Source organism: Lagenorhynchus albirostris, chromosome 13 (genome assembly GCF_949774975.1).
Source record: "Lagenorhynchus albirostris chromosome 13, mLagAlb1.1, whole genome shotgun sequence".
Classification (NCBI taxonomy): domain Eukaryota; kingdom Metazoa; phylum Chordata; class Mammalia; order Artiodactyla; family Delphinidae; genus Lagenorhynchus; species Lagenorhynchus albirostris.
The window spans coordinates 11,151,965-11,175,551 of record NC_083107.1 but is presented as its reverse complement, the minus strand read 5'-3'; the positions used below and the strand labels follow the sequence as shown (position 1 = coordinate 11,175,551).

Below are 23,587 nucleotides of genomic sequence, written 5' to 3'. Positions count from 1 at the left end.
TAATGAAAGGATTCAGGTGTTCATAGTTCAGGGTTCATTTACCTGCCTAATATTTTCTTTAACTGTTAATGCAGTTAACTGTATTTTGAAGCTGTATTTTGAAGCCTTTATGTATTTTATGAAATGAAAGTATTAACTTGCCTGTATAATTTTTAATGTGAATTATTAACAGACTGAGTATTAACTCATGAGATTTTAATTGATAAAAAACCCAGAAGACTGGTTTTGAAGTTAGTTTATTGTTTTCTTTGTTATGGGTATGTGTTATGGATCTTACTCTGTAAAATTTCCTTTCCCTTGTCTGTTACTTCGTTTACAGCACGGCAGTAATTTGATAGGTATGTCTGATCTCAATGTGCCCGAGCAGCTTTATCAGTACATGGTTGGAGGCCATAGGCGCTTTCAAGCAGGGATGCACAGGGAGAAACATAAATCTCCAAGTTATCAAATCAAAGTAAGTCCAAATCAAGCAACAGATCAAACTTCTGGAAGCTAAGAAGTTAATTTGAAAATAGTAGTTTTCATACCAACATGTGTAACTATGTTAATTTTAAGCATAGGTTAGTATTCAGAAGAATTTTATAATAATTCAGAGCTCTTTTATACAAACTTTTCTTTTCATAGGAAGGGGATACCATAAATGTGGATGTAACTTGTCCAGGTGCCACTCTCGCTTTGGCCATGATCTACTTAAAAACCAATAACAGGTACCGCACCTCCTCACCCCATCCTTTGCCATGACCATGTGACTTCCTTTCTGACCTCAGTAGTAAAACTAAATTATTTTACTGTGTTTACCTCTCCTGTGCTAGATCAGCCTGATTTTAGTGCTCTCAGGTACTACAAGTTATATAGAGTTTTATCTAGAAATAATACATTTGGTTATTTTAATGATATTTGATAATACAGTTGCCAGTTTCTATTCACTTTTATTTTATAGTTGATGTCACTGACAAACAATGTCTAAATTCCTTTTCATTAATTTTGCTTGTTGTTATGAGGCCTGGGTAGATCAGAAATACTTAGCATTATTATATTCCTGGTTACCATTCATAAAAATGGTTTCTGCTTAGTTCAGGAGCTTTCCTAACAGCTATTCCGTCTGCCTCCTCAAGCCCTGTAATTAGTACTGACACTTGAAAGTAGATGTTTGGTGTTTATTCTTTTACATTTTGTATAGAAGAGTAAGTTAAGTTGCATTTTAAGTCTTTTAATTTAAAAAACATTCTAAGATTAAAGAAAGTTTTCAATGTTGTAAATTCTTTTTTTAGACAAAGTGAATGTTTGCAAAATTAACAAAGTGGTTAAAAACAGGTTTATTCATCTACTTTTTGGATGAAAGTATATGACATTGCTTTCTTGGCACTGGAGATGTTTCATTTAACAAAAGAGAGCTAAAAATATCTGCCCTTAGGAAACTTATAGTAAGAAATACATACATACTAAGTATTACGTTGGAGAACGTGAAGTACTATGGGAAAAAATAGGACAGTGGTTGGAGTGGAAAGAAAATTCTTGAAATCTATCTTGTGGTCTTGATGCTCTTATTCTCTTCTTGAGCAATAACGCTTATTGGTATCCACCACCAACAGATCCATTGCAGATTGGCTCCGAGCTCCCGACACCATGTATTTGCTGGACTTTGTGAAGCCAGAATTTCTCTTACTTAGGGTATGGTACTTGGCAATTTTTAATTTCTGTTAACATGAGGAGTCTATAAAATGTCTCCACGAGGGAACTTTACTGTTAATCCATCATGTGTATATATAATTGATAGTGTTCTTTTGAAATTTCCCAAATATAACTGTAGGAATTGCCAGGAAAGACAACCACCTTGATATATAATACTTGGAGTGACATTTTAACGTTTCACATTATTATTCAAAACTTCCTAATAAGTAACAAGACACTGGGGCTTCATTACTACTTTATTTTACATTCTTTCATTATTATTAAGAATGCAATAATACTATTAAGGGTATAATTAGTTACAGTAACTGACATAAATTTGATTCAGATTTTCCATTTTCTACAATGTTTATGCTTTTAGCATATGAAAGGCTTTAAATTATGTAGACAGATGTATGTATGATTCTTTTCTTTATGATTTTTCTTCTATGGAGCAAGTTTTAAAAACTTCTCTCCCACTCCTCCAAACTTCAGTGATGATCAAGTCAATTTGAGATTTTTTGAGATAAATGTAAATCTTCTGTTTATTTTAATGAGTGGCTTAGGTTGATACTATATACTTTGTTTTTCAAAATTTTCATCAGTTGGGAACTAATTCTTAAATTGTTCTATTAACAGTATTATCATTGTTACAAAATCTGTGAACTTTGCCTGCTGTAATTAATTGTTCTGTATTGCATTTTTTAAGACGCTTGCTCGATGCCTGATTTTGTGGGATGATATTTTACCAAATTCCAAGTGGGTTGATAGCAACGTTCCTCAAGTACGTATGTATAATAAATATTATTATATCTTTAATCACATAAAATTATGATTTCCTATGGGATTTTCTAAAACCTATAAAATACTTTTTCTTTTGAAGGCAATAGTGATGGTTATGATTACTGTATTTCTTGAAAACGTAGGAACTGTCATTTTAAGATTGTATGCTGAGCACAGACCACAGCCTTCCTTTTTCGGTTACAGAGCACTAGAAATGCTGATTTTTAAAAATTAAATGTATCAAAGAACTCTATAAAAGTATTTTTGACATTTTTATCCTAAATAAGGATACATTTATCTAAAGTACTGTTATACTTTGTGACAATTTTTTACCTTGTATGTAAGAAGTTGTTTTAATTACTTTATGGCATGTTTACCCAATAAGCCAAATAGTTAAAAATAAACAGACTCTTTTGTAAAAACTCCAAATCAAATATTGTAAGTATTGTAACTAAATATTGCCCTTTAATTGTCCATGTCCTCAGTACCTTTTTATTTAGAAAATAAATCTGTTTATCCTTCAGAATGCTAGAGTGCTCCCTCCAATGTTTTAATGAGAAAATTTCAAAATAAAGGCTGAAAGAACTTTATACAAACACCCATACAACCAATTAGATTCTACAATTAATATTTTACTGTATAAACTTGTTTAATCACATATCTATCCATTTATCTCTTCCTCTATCCAACCCATTATTTTTTGATCAATTTCAAAGTTAGTTACAGATAATCATACACTTTTCCCTAAGTACTTCAGCATGTGTGTTATTCAATATTTACCTCTTTTCTTTTCCTTTTAAGGTAAAATTTGTATATAATGTACTGCACAAACTTTAATTATACTATTTGATAGGATTCAACTAATGTATAAATTCGTGGAAACAAACCTTTATCAAAATGGCCAGAAGTTCCCTTCCCACTCAGTCTGTGCACTTACTCCCCATCCCCAAGACAACCAATTTTCTGATTTTTTTTCCCAAAATATATTACTTTGCCCGATACAGAACTTAATATTAATGGAATCACAATGTATACCCTTTTGTATAAGACTTCTTTCACTCAGCATGATTTTGAGACACCATTGAGTATATGAGTAGTTCAACCTTTTTATTGTTAAGTAGTATCCCATTGTATGAATATACCACAGTTTCTTTTTTCATTCTCTTTTGTTGGATGCCTGGGCTCGTTCCAGGTTTTGGTACCATAAGTATTCTTATGCAGATATACGTGTGGATTTATGTTTTAGTGTCTCTTGAGTAAATACTTAGTATTGGAATTACTGAGGCATAGAGTAGCAGTATGTTTAGTTTTATAAGGACCGGTAAACGTTTTTCCAAAGACGTTGCACCATTTTACTCTTGGACCAACAGTGTATGAGAATGCTGGCTGTTGCATGTCCTGCGGCTGCTGCACATCTTGCCAGTATTCGGTGGTGTTAGTCTTTTTAATTTTAGCTCTGCTGGTCAATATGTAATGATACCTTATTGTAGTTTCAGTTTGCATGTTGAGAATGTTTTCATTTGCTTATTGCTTCTTCATATATCTTTTTTAAATGAAATGTCTATTTATATCTTTTGCCCATTAAAAAAATTTTTGTATTGTTTATCTTTTTATTACTGAGATGCTAGAATTTTTTATATATTCTGGAAAGCTATCCTTTGTCAGATAAATGTTTTGCAAATATCCCTCTTAATCTGACTTGCCCATTCATTTTCTTAGTACTATTTTTGATGAGTAGAAAATTTTAAAAATGTGATAATGTCTAATTTATCAACTTTCAATTTTATGGTTGTTTTTTGTGTCCTATGGAAAAAATATTTGCCTAGCCTGAAGATTTATTTTTTTCTAAAGGCCCTGATGTTTTAGCTTTTATGTATAATTACGTAATTCATCTTAAAGTAATTTTGTTTATGGTACAAGGATAAGGGTTAAGGTTTTCATTTAAAAAAATATAGATATTTAGTTGTGCCAACACTGTTTCTAAAAACACCTTCTCCTTATTGTATTCCTGTGCCTCCTTTGTCAAAAATTAGATGACTGGTCTTTTTTTTTTTTTTTTTTTAACATCTTTATTGGAGTATAACTGCTTTACAATGGTGTGTTAGTTTCTGCTTTATAACAAAGTGAATCAGTTATACATATACATATATCTCCATATCTCTTCCCTCTTGCGTCTCCCTCCCACCCTCCCTATCCCACCCCTCTAGGTGGTCACAAAGCACCGAGCTGATCTCCCTGTGCTATGTGCTGCTTCCCACTAGCTATCTGTTTTACATTTGGTAGTGTATATATGAGGTGACTGGTCTTTTATTCTTTTTCTGTCTTTTCTACAGATTGCAAGTTTCTATTGATTTATCTTTCTGTTCATTCACTCTTCAGGCATTTTATTTTCCTATTAAGTACATGAAGTGAATTTTAAAATTACATTTACTGTACTTTTTAGTTTTTCCTTTTTTTAAAAATAATTTCTACTTTTTTTGATGAGATTTTCACTCATTATGGGCATACTGTCCTTCTAGTTAGAACTGCTTTAAAATCCTTCCCTTATAATGCCAACAGTGTGGTCATTTCAGGATTGTTTTCCATGGTCTTTTCTTCTGAGAATATGTTGCATTTCTTGTTCTTATGTTAAGTAATTTTGATTTGTATCTGGGACATTGTGCATGTTGTCTTTGAAGACTCTAGTTTCTGTTGTATTCCTCTAAAGAGTGTTGATACATATGTACATACATACATATCTCTGTGTGTGTATTTGTGTACACACACAAATACATTTTGTTTTAAAGCAGGCAGTTAATTTACTTGTAATCAAATGTCAAACCCTGTCTCTTGTCTGCCGGTTCTAATTTTAGTTCAGTTCTTTTATCCTCTGGAGGCTGAGTCTGCCCTGATCACACATGGTTCACGGGTCAGGAAGACATTTAACTCCCAGCACATTTAAATGTCAGAGGTATCAGTTCCTTTTGGAAAGTAAATGTACACTGTAGGATGAAAACATACTTTTTCTTCATTCAGCATATGTTTGTTGAACCTTTGCAAATGCAAGACACCATATTAAATTCTATGCTGCATTTAAGATGCATCTGACATGTAGACTGCCTTCGAGAAAACTTTATTTTACTAAATTTTGTTTACAAAATGAAGTTAAACATGTACACAAGTAACTGTATTCTCAAATGGAAGGTGAAAATTCATGTCAGTTCTTTCTTTAAACTTTTGTGGAAATGTAGTCTTTGGACTTTAAAAAAAATATTTATTTATTTATTTGGCTGTGCTGGGTCTTAGTTGTGGAATGTGGGATCTTTGTTGCAGCATGTGGAATCTTTAGTTGTGGCATGCGGTCTCTTACTTGCGGCATGCGGGCACTTAGTTGTGGCATGTGGGCTCTTAGTTGCGACATGCGGGATCTAGTTACCTGACCAGGGATTGAACCCCGGGCCCCCTGCATTGGGAGCATGGAGTCTTAACCACTGGACCACCAGGGAAGTCTCTTAGACTTTTAATACAAAGTTATCTCTCTGATATTTATTTTACTTCAGACTTAATAATTTTAAATTTGGTCTTTATTACATCAGGGATACACAGTAGGACATATAATAAGTTCACAGTTCTGTTGGTTGATATTGCCTGTCACTCTCCACTTTCTCCTAGTTCTCGCCCACTCATCTCATTGATTCTGTAGCAGGGTCCCTTGTAGGGAGCAACTTAGCATCAAAGGTGGGATTAAAAAGGTCACTTTGTAAACTGCTTATTTGTTTGAATTTAAGGCATGTGTCAAATACAATAACTAGCATCTTCATAGCACGTTTTCCTTCATAAAAAGCTTTCCTCTACAGCCTAATGTTTTTCTTTTTTGCAGTGTTGTGCTATAAATTGTTCAAGTATTGCCCCCATTGTATGGGTAGGAACGATGTACTACTTTTGATTATCTGTTTGTGTATCTATTAGACCATGAACTTCTCAAGGCCAGCTACCGTGTCTTTTCCATCTTTAATTCCTAGCAACTCGCGCACAGTAGCTAGAGTTCAGTATATCACTGTTACATTGAAAGAGGACAGACTGGTCCAAAACCATCCAGCTAGTAAGAGGTGGGGCAAAACTGAAACTAGCTGTTAGGACTTCAGAACTTGAGGTTTCTGTATAAGACTCTGTACAAGACAGGGCAGTTTGGTGGTCTTTTCTTGTTCGTTTCCTGTGTGCCTCAACCTGCCTTTAAGTGATTACATGTTTCCCTTTGATTACTCCTTATATTTCTTGCTATTTTTTAAACTTTAGGAGACCATGGAAAAGGTTACAGGGACTGGGTTGACGTGTGCTCCCCACCCCCACAGCTGTGTATTTATTTAAAACAGGACTATTTTATGACATAATTGGACTGCATGCTTTCTTCTTTTATATATAAATTTATTTATTAAAAAAAGTTTTTTGGCTGCATTGGGTCTTCATTGCTGCGCATGGGCTTTCTCTAGTTGCAGCGAGTGGGGGGCTCATTTTTTTTTTTTTAACATCTTTATTGGAGTAGAATTGCTTTGCAATGGTGTGTTAGTTTCTGCCGTGTAACAAAGTGAATCAGCTATACATATACATACATCCCCATATCTCCTCCCTCTTGTGTCTCCCTCCCACCCTCCCTACGCGCAGGCTTCTCATTGCTGTGGCTTCTCTTGTGGTGGAGCACGGGTCTAGGCTCACAGGCTTCAGTAGTTGTGGCACGCAGGCTCAGTAGTTGTGGCACATGGGCTTAGTTGCTCCGCGGCATGTGGGATCTTCCCGGACCAGGGCTCGAACCCGTGTCCCCTGCATTGGCAGGCAGATTCTTAACCACTCTGCCACCAGGGAAGTCCCCCCACAGTTATTTATAACCCAAGTTTTTAGTGATGTTTTAAAGTGGTTATGATCAAGTGTGGTCTTGTGATAGCAATGGTGCAGATCTATAATAGTGATAATAATGGAGCTAACACTTGCAAAGCATATGTGCCAAGCATTAATTTTAAGAGCTTTGAGTCGGTTAAGTCCTCTAATTCTCAGAGACACCTAGAAGGTAGGAAGTCTATTTTTGCTCATTTTTACGGATGTGGTCCTAGGGCTAGTGTGTGGCCCTGCTGGGATTAGAACTTAGGCCTTCAAGCTCCAGGCTATATGCTCTTCTGAAGACAAAAAGGAGCTTGTAAATGTCTGCTGTCAAAATAGAAATATTCCATTCCTGTATGATATTGCTAATTTATATGAATGTTATAATCAGGTTATCCATGAATATATTAATTACTCACTTTGGAGTTATATCAGTTTTTCAGAATGTCGCTCAATTTCTGAGTAAATACATCCAAAATTGAAAATAAAGACAAGAGGAAGGAAGAAAAATGGAAGTAGTTATCAGCCTATATTACACAGCCAACATAGTTGCTTACCTCACTGAGATTATCAAAGAGACAAGGTATTTCAAGTTTTTTGATCTGGTGATATTCAGTATATAGGAAGATTGTATCATAAGCGACTTCTGAATACTTATTGATTTATTATGGAAAGCATCCTGAAATATTACTCCCCTGAACAGTCTTCTAAGAAGAATTATAGGAATAAATCTTCAGAGTTTTACATCTATGTACTTGCATTCATAAGTTTAGAGAATATATAGCTTTATCTTTTTTATTTGTATTTAAGTGAAGAGAATCAAATCAGTTCTTGGTTGTTAAAGTTAGATATTGTCTATATTTTTTAAAAAATAAATTCTTGTTCACACTTATACTAAAAGGAAAGGGATGTGTTTCTAAACAATAGTTACAGATTCACATATTGACAGTTTAGTTTAGCTTGGGTAATTAATCTGGTGACTAACCTCACCTTTGGTAGGTAGGTAGGCTTAATACTAGAAATGTTCATGAGTAAGAAATATATGTCTCTGGTTAGAGTTCTCTGCAACTGCTTTTTTCCACTTTCCTTGCTGCTTCCCCTCACTCCTGCCCCAGCTCTGCTCTGTGGCCATCATCTTTGCATTTCAGTTCACTTGCACGAAACATTATTACTCTGTTATTGATTCAGAATATACTTAAGTCCTCCAGTTTATATTCGTTCAGTCCTATTCAGTTATTTGGCCCATCTTAGATTTGAAATTGGATTGCATTCAATGTGATTAAAATATATGCCTTTGAATGAGATGGTTTGGTAAAGCTTATTTTATATAAATATAGCCATAAGCAATATGTTACTCTTCAAATTATTAAATACTTGTAACTTGAATGTTAATGTCCAAGTATTCTTGCCTTCTGTCTTGACAGATTATAAGAGAAAATAGTATCTCTCTCAGTGAAATCGAATTGCCGTGTTCAGAGGATTTGAATTTGGAAACTTTGTCGTAAGTCCTAAAACATGTAGTACAAATCAGCTACTCTAGCATCTGTCAGATAAATGAATTGGAATATACTGTGTAGGAGTAATACTGTCCTTGATTTGAGTAATTATTCTGAATCCCCCATGTTTCTAACCATTATTTACCAGATGTTCACAAGTTTGTTTTTCGTTTGGCTCTCTGCAGTATAGAGTTCTTACCCTCAAAAAACGGTGTCTGAGTTTTAACTTGTACATATTCCTCTTTTATCCTTTCCATTAAAAAAAATTGGCAGTGATGTTAAAAATTATCTTCTTTTGCTGCATATGAAACAGTGCAGGCAAGAGGCCGACTTTATCAGCAAGAGCCGCATGGTGCTTCCACTGAAGAAAACCGGACGGAAATCTGTCCAGTTGATTGAGTAGAGGCACAGTTGAGCATTCCCAGAAGAATATAAACTATTGATAATTTAGAGAACAGGAATATTTATTATTTGTATCCCCAAATAATAGTAATAATGAATTTTAAAGCAAGACAAGGACAGTATTTAAATTTCTTGTGATCTGTTTTCAGGCAGGCACATGTCTACATAATTGCAGGAGCTTGTTTGTCTCTGGGTTTTCGATTTGCTGGCTCAGAAAACTTATCAGCATTTAACTGTTTGGTAAGAAGTATCTTCGTTTACTTGTTCTGTTTTCTTTTTTACAGAGTCTTAGTATGCTTCTTTTAACCTTAATTTTTTTCTTTTGTTTTTCCAGCATAAATTTGCAAAAGATTTTATGACTTATTTGTCCGCACCTAATGCTTCTGTAGTAAGTCTTTTTATGATGATTTTCCTTGGGAATAAAATTAAACTTGAAGAAAATTCACTGATAATTCGATTACTTATGTGTTGCCAAATATATGCACAGTTTTTGAATTTAGAATGGGAGATTTGAAGCTTTGGCTTATCTTTGTATTTTAGTTCTGGGATATTAGGTGAGAATGTGACTATGCTTGAAGGTATCTAATTCTTGTGACAAGAAAATAAATAAGAAAAGCCATAACCTTCATGGATTGTCATACCTTGTGCCATGCTCAGTACTGAATCATGGTAACTGCTTTTTGAAAAAATTAGTACTTAGTAAAAATGCAGTTGTTTTGAGGATTGCTGCTCTGATGATAGTAAGACTGCAAGATTTTATTTCTTGGTTAAAAAAGCAGCAACACATTTAATCAACATTATTTATATTAGAAAATTGGAAACATCAAAATATCTAAAACCAGTCAAAAAATGGTGTATCTACACTGTTATATAGAGGAGCCATCAAAATCATGTTCTGTAAGAATTTTTTATGAGTGAAGATTGCTCATAATAAAATAGATTAAAAAGCTTAAAAATACTGTGTATAGTAATATCTCAGTTTCATTAAAAGCAAAATAGATACAGGGAAAGAGTTGGAGAAAAAGAAAGCCAAAATGTTTACAGCTGTTAGTATTCCAAGTGATTGTTATTTCCTTTTGATACTTTATTTTCTGAATTTTCAACATGGAACTTAAATTTCATAATCAGGGAAAATATTTGTTTTTTCAGATTTTTTAAAGTTGTGAACATTTGTAGTCTAATGCTGGCTGCTTTAGTTTTGATAATAAAGAAAAGGTAGCACAGCGGTTATAGTATGTCATCTTCTGCGTCTCCAGACAGGTCCTTACAACCTGGAGACTTGCCTGAGTGTGGTGCTGCTGTCTCTCGCCATGGTGATGGCTGGCTCGGGGAACCTGAAGGTTTTGCAGCTTTGTCGCTTCTTGCACATGAAAACAGGTGGTGAAATGAACTATGGTTTCCACTTAGCCCATCACATGGCCCTTGGACTTCTGTTTTTGGGAGGAGGAAGGTAAATGAATATATATATTTTTTCCTCAGTGAAAAGATCTCATGAGCAAGATCTCAAAGAGTGACTTATTTTGATTTTGAAGATGCATGAAAATTTTCAATTCTGACTAGCTATTAGCGTATCTCAGGGCATTATTACACTTAAAAAGGGCTTTTTCATAGTTTAACCACCAATTTATGCCCCACTTAGTAGAGTTACCATCCTCTCTCTAACACACTTGGCATCATTGCATTTCTCAGAAGAGTCTGTACTCAGTACTTCATTGCATCACCTCTTGTTCCCACTCATTAATGACTTTACTCTTCTACTAAATTGCTTTCTCATAATGGTCATGAACACTTTCAGTCACCAAATCCTATGAGATTGCCTTAGTTTTCAACTTTCTTGCTCTCTTTCCAGCATCTATCATTCCTGACCACCTCATCCCTTTATAAGACTTCTTTGGCTTTTAATGATCTGTTTTGAATAAAAATCCATACACAGAAAAGTGTGCAAATCATAGGAGCATGACTCAATGAACTACCTACAGTATGAAAATCTGTTTGATATTATGTAGATCAAGATGTAACCGAGACAACCCATCTCCAACCCTGCTCTGTCCCTCCCAATTCACTGTTACTTTACTTCTGCCCAAAGATAACCGCTACGTAGCTTTCTAACACCTTTGACTGGTTTTGCCTGTTTTTGAAATTCAGATGAAATCATATACTATGTATCCTTTTGTGCTTTATTTCTTTTGCTCAACATTATGTTTGAGATTCATCCATGTTGCGTGTAGCATTGGTTTATTCATGTTTCAGTGCTGTTGAATTGAACTGTATGGTTATACCACAGTTATTAATTTATTCTGTTAGTGATGGATATGTTTGTTTTCTAGTTTGGGACTGTTATGAATGTTCTTGTACATGTTTTTGATTTTGTTATGTATAGATCTATGAGTAGAACTGGGTCATAGGGTATATATGTATGTTCTATTTCAGTAAATAATGCCATCAGTATGCCAGAGTGGTTTTACCATTTTATATACTCATCAGCATCATATGAAGTTCCAGTTGCTCCCCATCCTGTCAACACTTGTTATTGTTAGCCTTCCTAATTTTAGCCGGCACGTAGTAGTATCTCATTGAGGTTTTAATTTCCATTTTCCTGAATAATGGTATTTGGCACCTTTTTATATCTTTAATGGCCAACTGAAAAGTCTCCTCTTGTGATGTCCAAATCTCTTGCTACCCATTTTCATATTGGTTTATTCATTTAAAAATTTTTATTTGTGGTATAATATACATAACATAAAATTTCCCATCTTAACCATTTTTAAATGTACAGTTCAGTAGTATTAGATATATTCACATTGTTGTGCAACCAATCTCCAAAACTTTTTCATTTTTCAAAACTGAAACTCTATACCCTTTAAACAGCTACACTTCATTTCCCCTTCCCCCACCCCCTGGCAACCACTGTTCTACTTTCTGTTTCTTTTTTAAAAAATTAATTAATTCATTCATTCAATTTTGGCTGTGTTGGGTTTTCGTTGCTGCGCACACGGGCTTTCTCTAGTTGTGGCGAGCGGGGGCTACTCTTCAGTTGCGGTGCGCGGGCTTCTCGCTGAGGTGGCTTCTCTTGCTGTGGAGCACGGGCTCTAGGCACACAGGCTTCAGTAGCTGCGGCATGTGGGCTCACTAGTTGTGGCTCACGGACTCTAGAGCGCAGGCTTAGTAGTTGTGGCACATGAGCTTAGTTGCTCCGCGGCATGTGGGATCTCCCCAGACCAGGGCTCGAACCCGTGTCCCCTATATTGGCAGGCGGATTCTTAACCACTGTGCCACTAGGGAAGTCCCTACTTTCTGTTTCTTTTGATATGACTATTCCATATTAGCTTATCATTATGATCCCAAGACCTTTGTCAGTTTTGTATGTTGTAGTTATCTTCTACTCTGTGGCTTGCCTTTTAACTCTCTTAATGTTGTCTTTTGACGAACAGAATTATTAATATTTTTCTTTTATGGTTTGTACTTCTTTGTCCTTCTGATGAAATATATTCTTATCCACCAGAAATGAAGATATTTGCTTATTTATCTTCTAGTAGTTTTTTAGCTTTTCCATTCACATTTGGATTTAAAGTTGACCTGGAACTGATTTTTCTGTGTTTTTTTCCCCAGTTGACACCTTACAGGTATCAAAAAGTTTATCCTTTCTGTACTATTCTGTAGTACCACTTTTGTTATAAATTAATTTTGTCCATATACATATGTTTATTTCTGGGCTGTTATGTTCAATTGTCTGTTTTTCTGTACTTGCACAGTACCACACTTGTCTTAAGTATTGTAGTTTTGTAATAAGTTTTGATATCCAGTTAGAGTAAATCCTCCAAACTGAGCTTTCTTCTTCAAAAATGTGTTTTTCTGTTCTTGGCTCTTTGCATTTTATATAAATAATGGAATTTGTTTTTGATTTTTCCACACTAAATAACATGATAGAATATTGATCGGAGTTGCATTGAGTCTATCCACTGGTTTGGAGGAATTGAAATCTGTTATAACATTGAGTCTCTCAATCTGTGGGTATGGTGTATCCTTTCATTTATTTAGTATGTGACCTTGGACAACTGACATACTTCCTATAAGTCAGTAGGTTTATTTTACACTCTTAAGACTGAGTTAAAACATTGGAACTCACCTTTTCAGAAGTACAGAAAGTAAAGATTATTAGAAAGGTGTGCATTCATTCCCTTTTGACAGGTTTTGTAGAAGTTTCTTCAATTGTTTAAAATTAAGAGTGGTTAAGAAAATATTATGAAAATTCTTATTTTATGATATTTGAAAATTTATCTCCTTTCAAAGTAAGCCCCTGCATTTATTTTATCTTTATTCAATCTCATCTTTTGTCATCACACATTGCATGACCCTACTTGTTCTTCTTTCATACTGAGTAGATTTTCTCCCATTCTGTTGCTGCTTTTCTAGTGACTTTTTTAATCTTTGAATGCTTATGTGTACTCTGTAACAACATTTACATTTCTCGTAGCATAGTTACACCCTTATGCTTAATCTCAACATTTCTAACATTAATATCTAATGTTTATCTTTGGATTTTGGTTTTATCAGAATGGTAAAGTGGAAATGCACATGTCAACATAGATATATTTCCATATTTAAATTTTGAAATCTCTTCTTCATTAAATATATGTGTGTATGATAAATGCTAAATTCTTACTTGATACCCTAATTATTAAAAAAGATAAGGAAAGAGATTTGGGGATGTGTGTATGTGTATATGTATAATAAAAGATATATGTATATAGAATAGTGACAACAGTGGTTTTATATGATGTTCTGAACCATATTTATTTCAAAATATTTGTAAGAAAAGCTAAAACTTTAGACAAATCTGCCCATTGGCCATGCTGAATTCGAGCAACAGTAAAATAATTGGACGAAAATTTCAAAAGATTTTACTTTACTAAGAGTATGTGGCCTTTGTAAAATAAGTTTGTCATATCGATAAGAAAAAAAACTGTTTTTCAAGGAATAGTTGTTTATCCATTCACTGTAAATTTTTAGTGGTAGCTTTTGCCTGTTTTATTTAGTCTAGCATTCTAAGGAAATGCTTATGCTTTACAGAAAGGAAAAAAATGTTTGAGATACCCAGTAAAGAAACCTTGTATGTTTAGAAGTAAGGTGCATATTTCTATAAATAGGTATATATAAAACTGGAGAAGGTAGCATACTTTACACTTGACTTTTTCAATATCTGTAATCTCTAGAATTGCACTCATGGTCCTCACTACTGTTCTCTTTTAGGTTAAAACTTTGCTCACTAATTCACGTTTTACAATTTAATATTTGTGAATAGTCACTCCTGCTTTAAATAGTAGATGGTGTTGGAGTGCCTCAAGGACTGACTGTAAAGTCAGGTGTTCACAGCGTTGACGCATTTGTATTGATCAAGGGTTAGCTTTATCAGCGTGCATTGCCACACTACCTGAATTTCCTGATTCTCGAGAATGCCATGAAAGTTTGCACAGTATGATTAACAGCGTCTGTCCCTCCCGAATTTGTTTTGCAGGTACTCTTTGAGCACATCGAACTCTTCCATTGCCGCTCTCCTCTGTGCCCTTTACCCGCACTTCCCAGCTCACAGCACTGACAACCGGTGAGTCTAGTGATTTTCCTCACGTGATCTTCCTTAAGTTCTCTAAGGGAGTAAATTGATTGTGTTTTGGCTCCATGGATTTGTTTCCAAATTAGCTTTATTCTGTTCTTCAACTTAGTTATCTCCCTGGGTAAATCTTTTAAAAAGTTTCTCTCACAAAATATTAAACCAGAAGAGAACTTTGGGCATCTGATGACTGATCAGTCTTCTCCCATTCTCCAGGCAACAGGACTGCTCTAAACCCAGAAGTAGGCCAGGGTTATCTTTAGGGAAAAACTCATCATGCAAAAGAGAGCAGCTAAGAGAAGATGAATATGTTTTGGCAAAATTGTTTAGTTCCAAGAGAGGAATTTGTCTGATTTAGCGGCAATGTCTATATGAATTCTGTTTTTTCTCTCTTTTACATGAATGCTGAGAAGTTTTATATAATTGACAAAGAAGGGACAGACAAGCAAAATGCAGCAAAGAATTAGACAATTTAGAAGTGGAAGTAAGCAGTAGAACCTCAAACATGTAGAAGCAGTCTGATAATACAAAAGCTCTGCATATGTTAAAGTTTTCGATATGTTTAAAAAAAGGGGGGATTCCTTGGCAGTCTAGTGGTTAGGACTTAGTGCTTTCACTGCTGGGGCTCGGGTTCAGTCCCTGGTTGAGGAACTAAGATCCTGCAAGCTGCGCAGCATGGCAAAAAAAAAGAAAAGAAAAAATAATTCTTTCCTTTATGGCCAAATAATATCCCATTATATGGATAGACCCCATTTTGTCTATCCGCCAACCCCTGGCTCGAGCATTATGGGAAGCCAGGAGCCCAAAACAGCCGAATCTGCAGCCCCTTGGGGCCCCTTTGCCCTTGGAAAAACCCTCTCGGCAGGTCCTGGCCATGGTCCTGGAAGATGTCGTGGCAGCCCACAGGGTGCCCCTGGTGCCCCAAGAGGAGATCTCAAGCCCACGGCACCGCAGCAGACGTCAGGATTCTGTCCGCAGCCAACCACCTGCCTCACCACGCAGGCAGGCCACGTGCTCCCCACAGGCCAGGCCTCCCGACCCACTGCACTTATGCCGAGAGCCCTTGAGCCGTGTCCGTCGGCCCTCTTCCACCCTGAGGCGGTGATCAAGGACAACGCCTGGCCCAGAGGAGGGCCCTTCACAAAAGGTGGACCAGGCCCCCCAGCCCACGTGGGTGGTGATGCTAGAGGACATTGCCAGCTCCAGACCCCCAGCGGAGGGCTTTGCCAGTGAGACTCCCTGCTTCATCGTCCCAGCAAGAAGAGCTGGGTCCACCAGCCAAAGCCAAAGGGACCTGGAACCCTCATTCCAGCCATCTGCCCTGTCTGCAAACCCTCCGGAGAGCCCACCACCAGCCCCAGATCCTCTTCTGGAGCCCTCATCGACCCCGCCGCCATCCGGTATCCTCAGTCCCTGGGGCTTGGCCCCGCCTTCGATTCCGTTCATTCCAAGCAGGAGGGCTTTGCTGACATCTTCCTCACGCCCAGCAAAGCCCCCCGCCCTCATCACCCGCCATGAAGTTGTAGTTGAAGATTGTCATGTCAGAGGCTGAGCAGTCCGGGGCTGCTGAGGGCACTGCATCTATCGGTCCCCGGCCCCCTATCTGCCAGTGGCGGGCTCAAGACCAGAATCCCCCAGCACCTCTCCCTAAGCCCTCTCTGGGCCGGTGCCACTCCTGCCCTGGTCGGGACCCCCTGGCCCACCCCACCTAAGCCGGCCACGGCCTCGGCGGCGCACTGTGGGTGGTGGAGAGATGGCCTGAGCCCCACCAGCCCCTTGGCCCTGACTCTGGAAAGTGGTCTTCCCTCTTGGAGTGGGTGGAGGTCTCCTTCCCTCATGACATCTTGCTTGTCTACTGCGTCCACTTTTTCCTTCTTTGAACCTGCACAACCCAAGTTGAGCTCAAGAGGAAGGAGCCAAGGGCCTCAGAAGACCAGGTGCTTTCAGACCCCAAGACCAGGACCTTGGGAAAGGCTTGCAGAAAGAACCACCAACACTTCCGTTTCCCTATGAGTTTCAGGCCTAGCCAATCTCTGTGGAGGAAGGGAAGAAAGTAGCTCCTTATATCCCAGTGACATCCAAGGTGCTCCACGAGCTCAACTGAAGGCACCCCCAGTGATCTGCCCAGAGAAGGTTCAAGAGGGGGAGCACTCCTTGTAGCAGTGAGCCATTGTGTAAAACTACAGCGTAAGGCAGAGGCAGTAATGACAGAAAGGTAGCTGTTTATAAAAGTAGCCTCATCTGAAGTCCATAATTTAGTGATAGGTGGTGCATGAGAATATTGTTGTTAAGTTAATAAAACTCGGACAGGTGGTCTATCATTTGTCAGTTCAGGGAAGGGTTTTTTGAGTTGTTGAAGTCAGCTATTGGTTAGGGTACAAGGGAGAGCTGCCCTCACATGTTGCTGGTCAGAGTATCAGCTATTTTAAACAAAGCAATTTGGTGATAAGCACAGGAACCTTTATGTAACTGATATGTATCGATTTTTTCTGGCCTTGATTGATTTTGTTTCTGGTAGATTTATAGGAGTGGGTAGATTTGCATGGGAAGAGGGAGGGAATTGATACAACTAAAAGAAAAGTAAATTTGAAGGCTTGTTTTATCCTTTTATGGGATCTTAAAATGTAGTAATAGCTTTGTATGTGTTTAAATTCTAAAATATAAATTTTAAAGTTAAAAAAAACTTTTTTTGAAAACTCAGAAAAGCACACACACAGCAAGAAAAATGTTACCCATTAATGTCACCCATTAATTTTTGGTGTACTGTGTTTTGGGTGTGTGTGTATGTATTTGTGTATAGGGATGTATATGTAGAAGAGCTTTGCTGTCTGAGGAAAACTGTCATCCTTTCTTTCCCCCTTTTCCCTACCAAACCTTAAGAAAAAAAAAGCAAGAAAGAAGTAGATCCCATAGAAGGTAAAAGGAGATGCCTGTGTTGAGCAGAAAAGGATTTGAAAACTAACATTATAAGTGATCAATTAATTACTAAATATTTTCATGTCTAGATAATTTTTACTTCCCTATAAAACCTCTTAACTGTGAAGACTCAAAAAATTCTTGGGTCAAGAGTTACGTGTCTAATTTTTTAAAGAGAATTTCTCCATTTTTTTTTTAACATCTTTTCTCCATTACTTTTTAATTGAACCTCATCATCTTCCTTTAGGATTGCTGTCCTGAGAAGGTATCACTTGGCTCTGACTTGGTTTAACCCGTAGACCACAGCAGATTGTAGAGCTCATGTGCCGTCACCTGTTTTTTTTTACCACCTTTCTGTGTTTTCACTGAGCAGGTATCACCTCCAGGCTCTCCGGCACCTGTATGTGCTGGCTGCAGAACCGAGACTTCTCGTGCCCGTGGATGTGGACACAAACACGCCCTGCTATGCCCTCTTAGAAGTGACCTATAAGGTAACTCTCTCCCCCTGTTGTTGATTTGTAATTTTATTGCCACTCATCCATCTTTGCAAATCAAAATATTTTGAAAGTGGTGTCCTTTAAAAGATGACAATAGTGAGTTGAACTCATGTAAAAATTGAAGCTTCCAAAGTTCTTGTACATTCTGCAAGTCCATTCAGGCTCATTTGCAGTCTATGGGTGTAATATTTTAGAGACCATCAACTGCTCTTTTATCTTTAGAGCTTGTAGTTTGAAAATATCCTTGTTAACTTTACGCAGCTGATAGCGGTGTTCTAAAAAACGGATTCTATTAGAATGATTCTTAGATTTGTTAGCAGAGTGCTTTAAAGCCCAAGGTTGTGTATGTGATGAGAGATCTTTGATTTAGATGTACAGACAGATTACAAGTCACATATCCTTCCTTCAGAAAATTGTTAGGTACCTTCCGAATATCAAAACTGTGCTAGGCTCTGGGGTACAAAGTTGAAATGACATAGTCATTCTCCTTAAGGAAATTGTGATAATTGGAGGTTTGTGTGGGATGCAGGGGGACCGGAGACATGCTCCCATCCAGCATCTCTGGGGGTTGGAAGGCCGTCATAGTAGACACGGTGTCTGGGCTGAGATTTGCCAGCTAAACTGGGCACGTTCCCAGCAGAGGAGACAACATGCAGAAACCCAGAGGCCTCGCAAGTGCAGAGCTTCAGTACTGCTGGCAGGTGAAGTGCGGGGCTCGGAGGGCTGGAAAGTGGTGCTGGCTCTGCAAAGGATTGTAGACAGTAGCCCTTCCAGACTTGGGTATCAGGATTTTGTGCCGTTTGACAGTCTGCCTACAAACTGCAGGGAAGGGGAAGTGTAGAGTGATGTTCTTTTTGTACTTCTCCCTGACTGTATGGTGAGCTGTGACTCTTCCTTTACATTTGTAAAGGGCACTCAGTGGTATGAACAAACCAAAGAAGAACTGATGGCTCCTACCCTTCTTCCAGAACTCCACCTTTTAAAGCAGGTAAGCAGTATGTGAATAGGGAGATTTATCCAAGGGGTGAATTCAGCCGGAACAGCATAGCATTTAAAGATAAATAAATAAAAGCCTGTGCTTTCTCAGTGTTTTATAAGAAATGGGAAAGCAGCGCAGGAGGAATAGTCCTGAGGAATAGAGAAGGTCTTTACTGGGGGCTCTTTACTGATGGCCGAGATGGCCTGAGAACATGATTCACTTACATGTCCGTCTGGAAATGGGGCTTGTTAACCTCTCAGTATCTCTTTCTAGCCCATTTTATTTTTATTTCCTCTGAGAAGCATGGGTTTCATTTTATCAAACTAGCACTTTCCCAGCATTGGATTGACTGCTTACATTTATCTTGGCAGATTAAAGTTAAAGGCCCACGATACTGGGAACTGCTCATAGATTTAAGCAAGGGAACCCAACACTTGAAGTAAGTATATAGAATTTCTCAGATGTGTCTGTGAAGGGAATAGAAATATATGGGAAGATATAAATTATAGATTATTATGTAGAATGCTCCTTGTCACCCTTTAATATCACCCAGGACAATATGTAGTGTTGAATAAAGTGGTCTGTATCTTTGAAACAGTTTGTATTAGAAAGTAAAATTTTTAATTTAGAAGTCAAATCCTATTTATATTAATTCATTGAGAAACTTGAAGTGACTTAAATTGGGACAGTAGTGGAATTGTCTTTTGGAGCAATAATGAAAGATTTAGTTTAAGAAAATGAGGCTGATTTACATATGTCTACAAAGGGAACTTTGTAACAGTTGGTGTTTGTCAGACCACATCTTCTGTTGCATCTCTTTACCATTCTCTTGTTTTATTGCTCTCATAAAATTGAGGTTATGGTAGATTACTTTTGGGTGGAAATAGTCATATGCAAGTAATTACTTTGAAGAACAGAGAGTGTTAATAATTTTACACTTCAGTTAGTGTGTAAATTAAGTCTTTAAATTCCCAGAAAGTTTAACAAGCTTGTAACAATTTTTAAAGTACAGTCCTCATTTCTGTTTCTCCCAGACTATCTATATAGTAGCTGTTTTCTGTATTGTTCTGTCTGAGATTTGCAGCATCCTTTTCTTTTTGCTATAAACCAATCAGTAGATATTTAAGGGAGTATGAAGACATGTTAGATAAAATACCTCCTTTGAAGTCCACACTTGAGCCAATAGTCAGAATGACTTATTTACCAGGTCCCATGAATCTAGATGGCAGAGAAAAGCAGAACCTGATTATGACTTTGTTGTAGGGACTGATTGACTTTAGACACAGTAAATAATCATATATCTTAGTGGAAAGTGTGAAGACTTCACCTCATGCGAAGTCTTGTTTAAGACTTCACTTATTTCCCAATACTATTGTTGGGAAACACTGCATTCCCAGCCAACAACTGCCAGTAATACCTCATATTAAATTCATTCTTGTTTTCTCTCAGGTCAATTCTTTCCAAGGACGGGGTTTTATATGTTAAGCTCAGAGCGGGTCAGCTCTCGTACAAGGAAGATCCAATGGGGTGGCAAAGTCTGTTGGCCCAGACTGTTGCTAACAGGAACTCTGAAGCTCGGGCTTTCAAGGTAGTAATTGGTAAAAACTGAAGGATATTCTCATCTCAAGAAAAAAATATTTATAACTTTGTGTGATGATGGATGTTACCTAGATTTATTGTGGTGATCATTTCTCAATATATACATATATGGAATCATTATGTTGCACACCTGAAACTAATAAACTGTTATATGTCAATTATATCTCAATTTAAACCCCCCCCCCAAAATTGAATGATGAAAGGGAATAGGTTCAAATCCCGCTAGTCCACCCAAAGCATGTACTTCTATGATAACATTTATGGTACCGTTTAGGTAGATCTGCTCTCTCTAATCATTGCATATTATAAAGGATGAATGACCTTGGGCCTGTTGGCTGTTTTCTGTGACAACCATTATAAAATATGGGCCATCTGCCAGGACTCTAAGGATGATTTACATTTAGTGTTAGGGACAGTCACAATATATCTTAACACTAAAAAAAATTTAGCTTAATAATTAATCCTCAAGTCCATTAAGATTTACTTAAGACATGGCCCAAATAAAAGATTTTTGCAAGGTAGCACTTATTAGTTCTTATGACTGAGCCTTTATAATAGTTTCCAGGGAATAAATAGATATAGTTGACATCAGTGAATTTTGTTTGTCAGTATTCAATACGTTCTCTATGAAATACTTTTTTTTTAAAGATTATTTTGGTGTGGACCATTTTTTTAAGTCTTTATTGAATTTGTTACAATATTGCTTCTGTTTTATGTTTTGGTTTCTTGGCCAGGAGGCGTGTGGGATCTTAGCTCCCTGACCAGGGATTGAACCCACACCCCCTGCATTGGAAGGCGAAGTCTTAGCCACTGGACTGCCAGGGAAGTCCCTATGAAATACTTTTGAAGGATTTTTGGGCAAAGTTTAACTTGAATTAGCACTGTTGCTTTGATTTATAAACTAGGGCCCATCTCAAAGATCCTAATCCAATTTATAAAGAAAACAGATAAGTTTAGACTTGAGTTTGAATGGGGCAAATTTATAAAATTTAAAAGACACCTCCATTTCCTGCCTGCTGGGAGTTCAGAAGTAAACTGACTCTCAGTGGAAAGTGGTAATACCTTCATATTCCATTTTCAGTCTTGAAACTTGAGTGACAGTCCTCCTCACCCTTCCTTCCAGTTTTTTTATTGTGGTAAAGCACACATAACATAAAAAAATATAGTGGCTTAAACCTTTTAAGTGTATAGTTCATTGGTACTAAGTACATTCATAATGTTGTGCTGCCACTCACACCATCCATCTCCATGACTCTTTTCATTTTGCAAAACTGCAGGTCTGTCCCCGTTAACACTAACTCCCCGTTCGCCCTCTGCCCAGCCCCTGGCAACCACCATTCTGCTTTCTCTGTCTCTGACTTTGATGACTCTAATGACCTTATGACAGCATTTGTCTTTTTTTGAGTGGCTTATTAGAGGGATAATCTTTTTTCCTTACCTTTTCATTAACAATTCTAGTTTCTAGTTTGCCTTTCAGTTCGTTAAGGAAGGAGAGGGAAAGCCTTTTTTGGGTGAGTTGTGTAAGAAGCACCTGTTTTGATAAATCAGTAGCTCACGGTAGCTTGTGCAAAAAGTTTCTTAAGGGCTTCCCTGGTGGCGCCGTGGTTGAGAGTCCGCCTGCCGATGCAGGGGACGCGGGTTCGTGCCCCGGTCCAGGAAGATCCCACATGCTGCAGAGTGGCTGGGCCCGTGAGCCATGGCCGCTGAGCCTGCACGTCTGGAGCCTGTGCTCCACAACAGGAGAGGCCACAACAGTGAAAGGCCCGCGTACCGCAAAAAAAAAAAAAAAAAAAAAAGAAGTTTCTTAAAACGTCTCAGCAGAACAGGTTGACGAAGCTCTAGCAAGTTTTACCTTGGGTTTTTTGGGAACACTGTGTGAAAAAAATAAGGTAGGTTATAGGTGCATGCATTACAGTTTGAGTAGTAATGAAAAAAATCTTTATTATCTCACTTATGCTTGTTTGTTTATTTTTTAGCCTGAAACGATTTCAGCATTCACTTCTGATCCAGCACTTCTGTCATTTGCCGAATATTTCTGCAAACCAACTGTGAACATGGGTCAGGTATATATTATGTGGTTTGCTAGACTTTGTTGTTTCTATCTGTGGACCACCAAAAAAACCTAAAATATCCGTATGTAGCTTTGATATTGATAACATGCCTCAGGCACATTGGATGATTTTTGTTTGGCAAGTATAGATTTTTCATAGTCTAAACCTTTTAAATTCAGTAACTTCCTACCTTGATAGAAGAAAACAACTTAAAATTCCTAAGACATTAGTTTTGATAGGTGATACTTTATGTCCATTCTTGTACTAATTCATGTTTTCAATGTTTACTACCCTTCTCTTGTTTTTACATAATTTTATTAATTTTGTTTTCTATTTGTTTTGTAACCCTTCTTTTTGTTGGTCATAAAACCATTCTCTTAAGGATTCAAAGGGTACTTGCTGGTAGATCTTTGATTTAATCCATCATTTCAGGTGGCAAGGACTGGATGTAGGAATTAGATGATCCAGGATTGATGGCCTATTGCCTGCAAGTGTATATAGCCTTGGGAAAATTTTTCAACCTCTTTGAGATGTAGTTTCCTTATTTCTAAAAGTGGGGTTATAATAGAACCTACCTTACCTTGTTGCTTTGAAAGTTAAGTGATATAACCTTCCTGCCACTTACTTACTGAATTTTCACTGTATATTGGGCACTCTGCTCAGTACTCTTTGTAAGTTTTTCCTTTAATTCTGACCCAGAGGGTAGGTACTTTATTGTTGTGGGTTTACAGATGGGG

General features: G+C 37.2%; 1 protein-coding gene and 1 pseudogene across 1 annotated transcript in view; both read left to right on the top strand.

Annotated features, from left to right (window-relative positions):
• Positions 1–23,587, top strand: part of ANAPC1 (anaphase promoting complex subunit 1) — a 101,932-nt gene that overhangs the window by 64,526 nt on the left and 13,819 nt on the right. Inside the window, exons 31-44 of the mRNA XM_060169087.1 lie at positions 320–454; positions 625–707; positions 1,593–1,671; positions 2,378–2,452; positions 8,727–8,803; positions 9,350–9,440; positions 9,535–9,588; positions 10,457–10,650; positions 14,716–14,802; positions 18,098–18,215; positions 19,132–19,209; positions 19,572–19,639; positions 20,650–20,788; positions 22,776–22,862. Coding sequence (XP_060025070.1) covers positions 320–454; positions 625–707; positions 1,593–1,671; positions 2,378–2,452; positions 8,727–8,803; positions 9,350–9,440; positions 9,535–9,588; positions 10,457–10,650; positions 14,716–14,802; positions 18,098–18,215; positions 19,132–19,209; positions 19,572–19,639; positions 20,650–20,788; positions 22,776–22,862 — 1,365 coding nt within the window. The remainder of the gene's footprint in view (positions 1–319; positions 455–624; positions 708–1,592; positions 1,672–2,377; positions 2,453–8,726; positions 8,804–9,349; positions 9,441–9,534; positions 9,589–10,456; positions 10,651–14,715; positions 14,803–18,097; positions 18,216–19,131; positions 19,210–19,571; positions 19,640–20,649; positions 20,789–22,775; positions 22,863–23,587) is intronic.
• LOC132531859 (proline-rich protein 14-like) lies at positions 15,259–16,970 on the top strand (annotated as a pseudogene).